This window comes from Pelophylax lessonae (genome assembly GCF_965119305.1).
Source record: "Pelophylax lessonae genome assembly, chromosome: 5".
NCBI lineage: Eukaryota > Metazoa > Chordata > Amphibia > Anura > Ranidae > Pelophylax > Pelophylax lessonae.
This window is the reverse complement of record NC_138772.1, coordinates 81048073-81062038: the sequence shown is the minus strand read 5'-3', so window position 1 is coordinate 81062038 and position 13966 is coordinate 81048073. Positions and strand designations below refer to the sequence as shown.

The 13966-nt window shown below is 39.5% G+C and overlaps 1 protein-coding gene across 2 annotated transcripts in view; it reads left to right on the top strand.

The window, feature by feature from the left end:
* The window catches only part of MKX (mohawk homeobox), a 189116-nt gene that overhangs the window by 75955 nt on the left and 99195 nt on the right, over window positions 1–13966 (top strand). For both annotated transcript variants that reach the window (XM_082257470.1, XM_082257471.1), the window contains exons 4-5: window positions 5619–5772; window positions 11302–11637. In XM_082257470.1, the coding sequence (XP_082113596.1) occupies window positions 5619–5772; window positions 11302–11637 (490 nt within the window). The remainder of the gene's footprint in view (window positions 1–5618; window positions 5773–11301; window positions 11638–13966) is intronic.

Here is a 13966-nt window from a genome sequence, read left to right as displayed (position 1 = left end):
GAAATTCCTGTAGATCAAGAAAGTGCCTTGGGGACCCCCCGGGCCAACAGAACTAGTGTACCAGTTTCCCCTCTATTACCTTTCTGGGGACAACCCAAAATGTGTGTAATTACTTTTACTTTAACTTTCAATGCTAATAATAAACAGGACAAAGAGAGAGTGTGAATCTCCCTAACTGGGGAAGATACAGCAATAGAAATCTGATAGGTGTTCTAGTCCCTCTCCACTTTAACTAAAACTAAAAGAAAAAGTTTTGTCTTTAGTTATACTTTAAGGGGCTAGAATCTATTTAGAAAAAGAAGAAGATCCGTTGACCTTTACCAACAGATGGGGACTACTCTCATTGCAATCATCTTTTAAAGGGCCACTTTTAAAGAGGAACTTTTATATTATAAAGGTTTACAACCCCTAAACATTAGGTTATCAAACAAGATGGCAATAAAATAAGACATAATACCCTTTGCTTCAATCAAACACGATGGCAATAAAATAAGACATAATACTTCAATCAAAATTAAAGAAACGTAATGAAAAATAATGTCAGGTGTAAATAAATTAAAAAAAAAAATCATTGGGGTCTTTTTTTTTAGTACTCGCCGATACCAATTACCGAAACCTACCGCAACTTTTTTGTTTACACTTCAGATGTCAACAATGGTACAAAGCACCATGAAACAAAATTTTATTTTTTTTGCACTTTTTTCATTGTGAAACATGCAAATATTTGTTAAAGGTGTAAAAATATTAATCAACAAAGCAAAAAAAAAAGATTTAATTATTAATAATTTATAAAATAGAAGTAAATTAAAAAAAAAACTGTAGAAAAATAAATAAATGGAGAAGGAGAATAAGAACTTAATAAGACTGATTAGAGTAAATTAAGGGTTAATAAGGGGTTAAACAGAGGAACAGTTTAATAAAAACCAAAAAAAGTTGCTTTAAACTGACTTCATTTGCAGACTGAAGTTCATCCCTTTGATCTGTAAATGAATAAACAGAAGGTTAGAATGTTTCTTTTTAACTCTCCTTGCTGAGAAATGTTGTTGATAAAGATTGTCGGCTGCTTTTTTTTTTTTTTTGACAGCTTTGAGCAGGGAATTGTTCTGCACTTGTTTACATGAATCGTCGAAATGCTGGATTAAGATCGTGTGGGGGGATGAATCGAGATCACAATCTTTTAATGATTAATCGTGCAGCTCTAGGACAACCCAAAATTTGGGATTTTCTTTTTTTTTTACTTTCACTTTTAATGATAATGGTAAACAGGAGAAATAGAGAAGGTAAATCTCCCTAACAGGGACACAGACAGCAATAAAAACTGACGTGTTCTAACCCATCTCCACTCTATCCAAAACAAAAACAAAAGTTTAGCCTTTAGTTATACTTTGGCTTGCCACTCCATCTGAGGGCGGAGTGCTACATATATCACTGCTATTTACTAAGTACGTTGTAAAGACAAAAGCTTTCTGTTTTTGATTGGTCCTTGTGGGTATTGCTCTTGTAGTATGTTAGTGCCCGTGGTTGTTGTCGGCAGGTAATTAGGTTTGGTTCTATTTTATATACCAGTGTTTATACAGATATATTTTCTGTTCTTTCTCCGTCTTTACCAGAACATTCTCTCTTGTTCCATTTCAAAAGCAAGTTATTTCATATGAACTTAAAGATGGAGCAGGGAGAAGGTGGCGGTGATGTCTTGGCCTCTGTTTCGGTTTCCCGTTAGGACAAGTTTATACTATACATGATGTGGATTAATCGGAGGTATCAGCTCAATCCTGGCACCACATGGCACTCAGCAATGTAAAGTGTACAGAGACAATGTAGCTGCACTGTAAACATTTGTGAAAAGCAATACTAGATTTCACTATTTAGCTTCTCTTAAGCATCCTTTCTGGATTCAAAGAGATGGGCAGCCTGATGTCCCCTAATCTTATTATGTGTGCTCCTAATCAATCTTGTATCAATGCCATTAATATAATGTGCAACAGCACACTTGTTGACAATTAAAATAAAATCTAGAATTAAGCAACACATTGGCATGTGAACATTATTATATATTTTTTTTGGATGTATAATTTGAAATAAACATGTTCCATAGTGAAAGCCGGTAGAGAAAAAACCCAAAAGCTTATAAAATATGGGCAGCTTTGGGACTTAAAATGAGACACCAGCAGGTAATGCTCTGCGTCTCCAACCCTGTATATGACAAAACTGAAGAAAAAGGGGGACTAAAAAAGGTGTGTGGCAAACAGCCGGCCCCTAGCTTGATATACTCACCCACCAGTCTGCTAACAAACCAAATAAACCTGTCTAACAATGAAGGTTAAAAACAGGGGTTTAGTTAACACACATTTGCAAACGCATGTGTAAGCTGCAAGGCCTCTCCATGGCACCCTGTGTATCTTGCAGTCCTAACATTACTCAACCTGAGTGTCTCCACAATGGAAGCACGTGAATGCTGATGGATGGATGGGAAACAGGTGGGCTTGGAGATGGTCCAATCCTCCTCCCAGCCGGCTCCCATCTATTACTGGTATTAAAAAAACGAATGTCTGTGTAATAGCCATGGTGTGGAAACTAAAAAATGACCAGCTAGGAAGCACACACCTCCCTCCCTTTAGTATAGGTAGTAAAGACAAGCATTCATTCAGCATGCATGTGCTTCCATTGTGGAGACACTCAGGTTGAGTAGTGTTAGGACTGCAAGATACACAGGGTGCCTACGGAGAGGCCTTGCATCTTACACATGAGTTTGCAAATGTGTGTTACCATCTCTGCAATCCATGTAACACAATAAACCTCTGGAAAATCCTGTGTGTGGGGAGGTGGGAGATCTGCTTCAGTTTTAGTTTAATACCCCCCAATGCATTACCCAGATGACTAATTCTCATCTGGGTAATGCATTGTCTCCCTTCGGTGGAAATGTATCAATGTCTGTGTTGGCTCTGTCCTTCTTAATCTTAATTCCAGGCTAACAGCCAAATATATGAACTCAATACATATAAACATAGGCATGCGCACGGGGGTGTGCCTGGGCATACCCTAATCACCTCAATACATTAGCATTATCGCTCTGTGTGCCTGCAGGGAGAACCCCCCCCGACCAATTCTACCATTAAATTAATTGCTAGCGTACTTATCTTTCACTGTGCCGGCTCTGCCATAAGAGTGTGCATGTCGCATATACCATCTTATGGAAAGATTTTTGTTGATATGAGGGGTCTGGTAACATTGTGGTAATTGTAGAGTTAGTTACTTTTACTGACAAGTCTGTACTGAGACTAAAGCCTGACAGACCGCTGTTTTTTTCTTTTCAACCCAGTGGGTTGAATTAAAAAAAACCGACAGCTCCAGTAGGATTCGCTGTACTAACAACCTGACGTTAGTACAGGGGGATGGTCCTCCACCAGAACACTCTAGTCAGCGCTCTCAGCCAATCAGGAGCTAGTCGGCTGCTGGTTTTCCAGCATACTCCCCCCACAGGAGCCAGCCAAACGGCCGGCTTCTGTCGGACCGGCTGCCTTACACGCGGCCCTATTGTCGGCCCATTTTTATTGAACCAGCGGATGCCGCCTGGCATTTGTTCTGTGTATACGGGGCTTTAAAGCAGAGAAGATTGTCACTACTAAGTGAATGTTTAAAGACACAATTTATTTGTAAAGCCAAACCTAATTTAAGCAATATGGTGTAAAACATCCAGACTAGATACAGATGTAGCGGAAGAAGGAATATATGGAATCAGCATTTTGGTCTGGACAATGCTGAGACTTTTAGGGGTTTTCCTGCTGTTGGTAATGTTTAGCACTTTCTTTGACTGGTACCAATTTAAGATACTGATAAGTTTTGTTGGAACCCATTCACTCATATGAGGACCTGCTGAGTATCGCCTAGACCTAAAATTAACAGTATATTCAGTCCATGCTGCTACACATTATACTGGTGATAATGTATGCAAGTGCTTGTATTGTTGGAGCAATAATAATATATTTCTACTGTTACAAATCTCTGTATAGTGTACGTGCAGAGCTTATTGGAGTGGTTAGTATTCTTTCCAAGGACTGCATTTTCTCTTCTACGAGGGTAGTCTAAAAAGTTCACGGGCCAAAACGGAGGGAGTAATCGCACAAAGATTATTATTATTATTCTTATACAGGATTTATATCGCGCCAACAGTATGTGCAGCGCTTTACAACATGAACATGAAACTTTATCACTGCAACAAGCCACTCTTCCAGATGAAAATGGTGCATGCACACTATACAGTTTTCATGTGCTGTTTACACACAGTTGGCACCCCCGTAGTTAATTTGAAAATGGAGAACGTGGAAGAAGAAGGATCAAAGTGTTCCATCAGTGGGCAAATTGGCAACAGTCATCTTCCATTCCAAGTGTGTGCAGCAGCAGTGCAGAAGACCTTTGCCATCACTTTACCCACTGATGGAACACTTTGAGCCTTCCCTTTCCACTTTCAACTTGATTGGGGGGTGCAAATGTTTGCAAAGAGTGCATGAAAACCATATAGCATGCATGCACCATTTTCAGTGCTGAACCTCTGGAAGAGTGGCTGGGTTTAGTGATAAACTTTCATGTCTGTGTGGTCACTCCTTCTGTTCCGGGTGTGAACCTTTCAGACTACCCTTGTAATAGCTTCAGATATCAATTATTCTCGTTATGAACTCATTCCTGTGTGACAGTGCTTGGGCAATACTGAAGCACCAGGGTTGTCACATGGGCGGAAGGGAAGTGAGTGACATGTTACTCCATGCTAAGAAGTACCAGGTGCTTCTCTGTTCCCGCCAACTGAATGGAGTGGTGGGGGAGCATAGGAACTGTAAGTGCTGCAGGCGAGGTTAAAGTGAAACTTTCACCTTACTGAGGAAAATTGCTAGTAGTTAGGCTATTTTTTGCTAAAGAGACTCTGTATGTGCAGGTCGGTGTACATTCTTGGCATGCCTTGGTGCCAGGATGTGTTAACTCCTTTGTAAATGCTCAGAAGTTACGTTATCCTGGGCTGGCCAATCAAAAAGGTTGAAGATGTCCAACGTGGAGTAAGACCAGGTGAAGAGGTCAGTGGTGGCAAAATAGCTCCCGGATGTCACATCGCAGGAGGGAACGTACAGTAGATTCTATTTCCACTTGTTTTGCCATGGATCAACATTGTACAGGTTTACTTTAGGTTTAGGAGTTAGGAATGTGTGTGCAATCACACAACTTTTGCTTGTTTTTGGTGCCACGTGTCCAAAGCTATAAACTACTACCTCTCGGTTTTTGGTACTGAAAACCAATGTTTTGCACAGCAACTACATATTCGTTCTCTTCATATCTTGTTTATGAATACTGTATTTTTGTCTTACCTGTATTTCAAAGTAATTATCCCTAGTTTTAGTGAATATATTTAGTATTATTATTATTATTATTAATTCAATCATTTTATCATTATTATGACTGGACAGATTATAATAGAAAGGAGAAAATGCTTCGGAGAAACAAGCAAGTTGGTGGCTAAGATTTTGTTTTTGTTTAGTTGCTGTTAATGTACACATATGATCAATCCATTTTTACAGTATTTGCTGATAAACTGATAGCAAGTGAATAGGATAAAATTATTTTTTAATTTTCAGGTGTCAAACTGGTTTGCAAACGCAAGACGTCGCCTCAAAAACACTGTGAGACAACCAGATCTGAGCTGGGCATTGCGGATAAAGTTATATAACAAATATGTTCAAGGGAATGCTGAGCGGTTAAGTATCAGCAGTGAAGACTCCTGCTCTGAAGGTTTGTTCATACACCTTTTTTTATTGTGTCTTGGACACTTTGTACATGCAGTTCATAGATAAGTGTGGTCAGTTGTAGGGTGGAAGTGGAGGTTCTTCTTACTGAAGTTACATTTAGAATTACTACACTAAGCCGTACAGTAAAATAGTGCCCATGCTTCCTAATGGACATTAGACTTGCTTATTCTGCATCACTGCACCACCACTGCCACTTGAAAAAGGTGGCAGCTGAACGGGCAGTAAGAACATGAGCTGAAGCCATACACCACCAGCCACCAGTAGAGGGCACACCAAAATTAAATGTACATAACAATGTTTTCTTCACACCCAAAGATTGGTAATGTCTGAATAGTGAATTGAATGGCACTGTCCCTTTAATGAAATTTCATGTTTAAAGTGTGAAGTCATAACTTCTGATCCCTATACTTGTTCTGTTTCAGTGATACAGAAAGTATTGGATCAGTATAACAGCTGGGAAAACAGTATTTTCAATGACATCTCCACAAATTTTTTATCACAGACTTCCTTTGGTGATGACCAGTTTACGATTTAGAAACCCATATGGGAGTCTGTCTGAAAAAAAGGTTTCTTTAAGATGAATTCTTCCATTCACATGCAGCAAAAGTGACAGTGACTGATGTTGGGACAAACTATAACACTGCCAGGGTTTCTGGGGGAGCTGCTACAACTTTTTTTTTTTGTTTTAATTTTTAAAAGCTTTAAAGAAACTCTGTCTGTATTTAAAGAAAATCAAAATCCATTATCCACTTCTTTGAAGATTCAAGCTTTGCTAAAAAATGTTCAGCCACATCACTGTTGGGAGTGTCAGATGCCAGCGAACCCTCGATACATGGTTCCTTCCATTGGAAGGGACAACACAACGGAAAAAGGCACCAGACATCCAATGTACCCAATTTTGGCAAGGATGCTAAAAACATTTTAGCTAGCTTAAGTTGACTATTACCTGGTAGAATTTTGTTACAAATTTTTCATTTGAATGCCAATCATACATGGATCAAAATTTGGGCAGTTCAACATGGACTGGCCAAATTTCTTCCATGTATGGGCAGGGATGTTGTACAGAAGTCAATCTACCAACTGAATTCTGTACAACCGCACTGTTGGATTTTCCCCACTCGATCAGAGCTGTAGGCTTTAGCCTGCAACACTGATAGGTGTATTGTGACGGTGGGGGAAGTCTCCTCACCATCAGAATACAATAGCTCAGTCGGGAAGACTTCCCAATCCACACACTTGATCCACACAATTGAATCAATTAAAAAATTGACTCATCTAAAGGCTGCCAAAGAACATTCATTCAATTTCCTGATCATTGTGGGGTCAAATCAACATTCGTTTTCAACCAAAATAACAACATTTTGAAGGAGCAGGATGGAAAAATTTTCTTGAATAATTATTTTATTTATAGAAAAATGCACATAATAAAGGTATATTACATTCACAGCACAGCATGTATACATGTATTTAGTATTCATGAGACAACATGTATGCATGTATTTGGTTTCTTCAGACACACTGTAGTGAAAGCATATACAGGTAATTGTCAATCGTACAAATGTGATAATACAGGAGAATATTAGTCTTAACATATCAAAAATGAAACCTTTTATAGGCGGTCTGTGTTTTTGTAGCGGAACATCCGGGGCAGGTGGGGAAACCAAAACATTTCTAACAGAGTATCTGGTTTTCATTCGGCAATGTTCAATTGTCCACTGAAGTACTTTCGAAACATTTGTTAAAGTGATTGTGAAGTCTCTTTTTTTAGTTAAAAATAACAAACATGTTATTCTTACCTGCCCTGTGTAATGGTTTTGCATAGAGCAGCCCCAATCCTCCTCTTCTTGGGTCCCTTTTCGGTGCTCCTGACCCTTCCCTCCTGTTGAGTTCCCCCACAGCAAGCAACTTGCTGTGGGGGCACCCGAGCTGAGCCACAGCTCTCTGTGTCCATTCAGACACAGAGCCCTGGCCTGGCCCCACCCCCTTTATCTCCTAATTGGCTGACTGACGTTGATTGACAGCAGCGGGAGCCGATGGCGCTACTCTGCTGTCTCAGCCAATAAAGAAGAGAGTCCGGGGCAGCCGAGACACTCCTGCAACATCGCTGGATCTAGATGGACCTCAGGTAAGTATGAGGGGGGCTGCTGCACACAGAAAGTTTTTTATCTTAATGCATAGAATAAATTAATATCAAAAACCTTCTGTCTTTACAACCACTTTAACTTGTAGAATGTTCATGGATTTTTGGACAAATGTGCATACAAATATTCGTACAAACGTCTGCCCAAATATCTACTAGGGCATGGCCAGCTTTAGGCCTGCAACAAGCAGAGTTTGCAAGCACTGGCAGCAGGACAGCTGAATATATACTTGCAGATTCTTATTTCACTTTTTTTAAATAGTCTTTTAAGCCATTAAGATTAATTCTTGTAAGCACCCCCTTCTGTTGGTGTGTTTTGGGGAACTCCTCAAGTTAAATTACATACGTTGGGGTGGTTTGCTTCCACCTTCTTGTAAGCACCCCTGGTACAGTAATAGTTTGTGCCTTAGCCACTGTTATAATAGCTGGATGGCAGGTTATTGATGGGAAAATTATAAACAGAGGTATGTTAATGGAAAAGGATTAATAATACAAAATACTATAATGACGTGCATTAACAACATTCAGTTTTTAGAATAGATTATCTTTGAGAAAAGTGGTAATTTAATTTTGGATTTCGGTGAGGCAGAACAGCATTAGTGTAACTGAGGATCTAGGAGTCGTACAAAAGAAACAAGGCTTGATATCTAATTCCTTCCATGCCGTGTACACAGTGGCAGCTCATACACGATGTATCTGTTGATACTGGATGCTGGCCAGACTTTCTAAGAAAAGGAGGATTATTCCTGTAAAGAATAGGTTACATATCAGTAGAGGAAAAACTGCTGGACTGAGCCAGTGGGGAATGTTTATTGGTAGAGAAATGAAGGTTGGAATACAAGAATACACACTATACTGGTTATGAGGGCACGATCTTACCGTGTTTGAAATGCATACGTTTATTTATGATGCCTATTCCGACAATCCAGTTCCTCTTAAACGTGTGACCCCGTTCTTCCCCTTTACACTCAGTTTACAAAAATAAACTGACGGGATTCACTCTTCATCGCCCGCAAGCTCTTGTGTTCATTGAGTAACAGTGCTAGGAGGGAGAAAAAGAAAATAAACCAAATCGGATATTAAAGAAGATTCCACCACACCTACTGAGAGCAATATTTAAAGTGTACCTGTCATGGTCAAAAAAATAAAAATCCCTAAAGTAACAACGTATTTGAAGCCCAGGTACCTTGTGATTCCTGCAAGTAGTTGACTTCAAATCCATCTCTGTGTCTCCATGAAGCCCCTTGGATCCTAAGCACAAGCTGGTGCAAAAGACCTTGTCATTTAGCTGGTAAATGCCAAAACATCAGCATACTGTGGATGCTCTGGCATTTGATAGTTGAAGTTGAGGTGGGGTTTAGAATTGGGAGCGATGAGGTTTAATCTTTGCTTGGAAAGAGGACTGGGCCTAGAATAAAAGGGTCCCTTAGAGGAACGCAGAGATAAATTAAAAGAATAATGCACACGTTTATAGAGCTTACTTTATCATTCTTGTTACCCCAAACTATCTATTTTACAACAGGAAAAATTCACTTCACATTCTTTAAAAGATTTACTTGAGACTATTAGGATTTATTTTTCTGATTGATTGTTGCTATTGAATAAGGCCCACGGTGATTTTTTTGAATTTGTGATTTCACATTTTTGAATAGATTTTTTTAATCAAAAATAGGAGGGGAGTACAAGTGTTAGCATACAGATCATGATGAGTAATTCTTTAAAGGAGAAGTACAGCCAAAGCTCATTTGCTCAGTCCGTTCTGCACTCCTGTGGCCACTTTTCAGCAGATAGCAGGCTGAAGCCTACTGTCGTCTGAGGTCACAGAGCCGGTCCAGGCTTGGGAAGGATCACAACCTTCGGGTCGCAATCTGCCCACATGCCTGGACTGGCACCTGTCTCAGCGAACCGCTAACAGCCTGAGCCTGCCGTTCCTGCCTACTCCTCAGCCCAGCGCTCCAGTGAGCATGGGGGGGGGGTGCAGAGCAGAGAGCTGTGTACTGACAGTCACCAGCTCTTTGTTCAGGGAGTACTAAGAACCGAGCGATCGGCGGTGTTTGATCACTCGGTTCTCAGTGTTAGAGCCGGTGGGGGGCAGATGCAGCATCGGATAGATGCTGCATCCACATAGGTATGTATGTATGAAGTATGAATCTGAAAAAAACCCAAACTCCATACTTCACTTTTAAGACAACATTGCATTCCCTTTACAAACATAACATATTTGACCATATTTGACCAATTCTGAAGTACTGGCCTTGAAAGGAATACAAGACTAATTCGGGAACTGATTTTTTTATTCTTTTAACAATAAAATATGGTCTACTATCAGTTACTAAATTTGGCCATCGATGGATCAAAATTCTGCCGGTTCAACATGGTTAAGATAAATTTTGTCCAATCTATGACCATTTCTGCTTGAGAGCAATTAACCTAATGAGCGTCTCCACCAATGGCTCTATTGGAAAATTTCCTTTCTACAGCCAATTGACTGTACTACTGATTATTATATTCTGACAGTGGAGGAGTTGTCAGAAAGCAATAGCATAGTAGGGAGGATTCCCCCAACCACTTCGTTTGTGTGGATGGGGGAATATGTTTTATTTTTACCCCCCACTGGCTGATCGAATAAAAGTAGTCATCTATGGCCAGCTTAAAGCTTCATGCACACTTTTGTAAACACCTTTCTCCTGGCAGTGGAAAAGCAGCTTCAAAAATGTGTCTAAGCTATATTTTTGCAAATGGGTCAAGAGCTTGAGCGTTTATTTAATTGGCCAGAATATTAAGTTATTCTGCCCTTATAAATAAAAAACGCTCAAGCACTAAATGCGCCTAGCGCTTAGGCGTGTTTAGATGTGTTTACCTGCATTTAGGCATGTTTTCGCATTTTTTCTGCCAAAGCGCTCCTCTCTTAAATGCACAAGTGATGGGTTTTTTTGCCTCTTAACACCCCTGCCACTAAGCTCCTGTAAACGTCTCTGTGTGCATGGACACATAGGCTAATATAGAGCGGCATTTACAGGCAGGAAAAAAAGTCAAACACCTGTAAAACAGGTGGTTTTGAGCTCAAGTGTGCACGAGACCTTAGAGTGAACATACTACCTTGAAATGGTTTTCAGTTTTAATCTGCAAAGAAAAATCTTTCCTCTTTATCACTATTGCAACACAGTGGGAATTTCTATTCATTCCTAGTAACAGATGGGATCCAGCTGTGAGAAGAAACTTTTCTCAGATCTTCATTTTTTTTATTGGGTGAACATTTGCATAAATTAGCAAGTGTTTTTCACTGAATTACATTCTATTTCCTTTATTTTAGTGATAACTGAAAAATTTATATAGACGGTCGCAGTAACACTCGGTTTTGTTGTTCTGCAGATGGAGAAAATGTACCAAGGAGTCACGTTAATGAGGAAAGCTACGACAAACCCATCCACCATACTGTGATTAACAATGAAAGCTCAGTCATCAAGTCAGGGATAAGAGCAGAAGCTAGCACCAATGAAGACTATGTATCCCCTCCAAAATACAAGAGCAGTTTATTGCATCGCTATCTCAATGACTCCTTACGACACGTCATGGTCACAAATGCCGCCATGAGGGAAAAGACGAGGCAGAGAAACCACTCAGGGTCATTCAGTTCCAACGAGTTTGAGGAAGAGCTCGTGTCTCCCTCGTCATCAGAAACTGAAGGCAACTTTGTTTACCGAACAGGTGAGGCTATTCATTCCATGCTGTGCATTTCCTCAAGGTAATACAGAATTCTGGAACCACCACTATATCCTGGTGATAATTTCAGGATTTAGATCACTATCGTTAAAACTTAAACATTATAAAAAAAAATTCTGACTCTGACTTCTCATAATCTATCTGTATTCTTTGGAATAATTACTAAATTTCATCACAATCACTGCAAGAGACGCTATGTGGTGTATTTATAAAAGATTTACGTAGCTTTTCATTTGAAACAGCATAGATATTCTTTATGTGCGAATTATCTCTAGCAATATTCTCTGCAAACAATGTTATTCATTGTTAAAAAAAAAAAAAAGAGTGAATGAGAAAAATACCACATTATGGCCAGTAGATGATGTTGAGTATTATAGGAAATAAGTATGTTTCTCAGTTCTATCTAAAGGCCTAATGCAATATTTTCCCCATTTGCACTTTATTTGGAATGAATACCATTCATTCTGCAGGTAATTTAGTCTGAAAACATATGATTTTGCCCCATTCCTACAGAATGAATTTACATGCAGTTTTGATGGATAAACAGCAATGCAATGTTTTTCATGAACAATCCCCTTAGTTACCCTGATACCATTATAAGATCTTTTCCTTATAGTTATAGAAATGATCCATTTTAAACTGGAAATGAATCTCTGTTAGCCATCCCAATGTTATGGGCAACATCTTGTCGTATAGCACAGAGCTTGGGGGAAGTCGGTCCAACTCCAATTCAGTTACTTTTAAAAGCCTATAAGGGAGAGCTTTGGGATTAATGATTTCTGCTCAGTCATAGGTAAGGGGTAGTGGTATACCACCAATAAAGCTCACAATAGTCAGGTATTATAGCTGGCGAAGGGAGGGAGGTTGATGTGCGTATGGCCACTGTGAGGAAAGAAGGTACTGTGTATATGACTGTTGTGGTGGACTGTACTCGTATATTTAATTTTTCTAGAAAGGGGACTGTATTTACGTCTTTTTTCAGGTGGGAACTGCAAATGTCAGTTCAAAGTTGAATAGTTGCTGGCTGCTTACTTTACACTTCAATATGGTCTGTCCAGGCCATATGTAAGATTTAATTTGGTGAAACTGGGAAAGTGGCTCCCTATCAGTTATGAGGATGAAGATGGCCCCATAAAGGATAATCTGGGGAAGTTGGTTACAAGTGACAAAGAGAATGCCCCTGTATTAAACACATACTTCTCCTCGGTTTTTACAAAGGAAAATGAGGGGTATGATAAAAACAATTGCATTGCTAGTATAACTGCACTGAATGTATTATTGTGGCTAACAAACACCAGGGTCTAAAAAAGACTTGAAGAACTCACCAGAACTACATGATTTACACTGGAGAGTCCTCAAAGAACTTAACTTGGTTATTGCTAGACTGTTTTTCCTCATTTTTAAGAACATCTTAGTGACTGGAATGGTACCGGTGATTGGCAAAACCTTAACATGTTACCAATATTCAAAAAAGGGCCAAGATACTGTATATACCTGGGAACTACAGACCAGTCAGCCTAACATCAATAGTATGTAAACTATTGCAGGGGATGATATACAAGAATTTACTTTTGAAAACAGTATCATTAGAAGTAACCATCATGGATTTATAAAAGATTGTTCTTGGTAGACCAACCTGTTAACATTCTTTGAGGAAGTGAGCTGTGCGCTCTAGTTAAAGGAAGGCCCGCGAATGTGGTATATCTGAATTTTGCAAAAGCATTTAATACAGTTCCCAAAAACGGTTTATTTACAAATAAAGGTCTTTTGGCATTGACGATTGTGTATGTACCTAGATAGAAAACTGGTTAGTGAAGTATGTCCAGAGGGTGGTGATAAATAATGTATATTCTAAATGGTCAGGAGTTGTGAGGGCGGTACCCCAAGGCTCTAACCTGGGACTAATTCTGTTTAATTTGTCTAGTACCTTGCTAGTACTGGGTTGGACCCCCTTTTGCCTTCAGAACCGCCTTAATTCTTCATGGCATAGATTCAACAAGGTATTGGAAACATTCCTCAGAGATTTTGGTCTTATATTGACACAATAGCATCACACAGTTCCTGCAGATTTGTCGGCTGCATATCCTTGATGTAAATCTCCCGTTCCACCCCATCCCAAAGGTGTTCTATTGGATTGAGATCTGGTGACTGTGGAGGCCATTGGAGTACAGTAAACTCATTGTCATGTTGAAGAAACCAGTGGAGAGATGATTTGATCTTTGTGACATGGTGCATTATCCTACTGGAAGGGGTCATCAGAGAATGGGTACACTGTAGTCATAAAGGGGTGAACATGGTCAGCAACAATACTCAG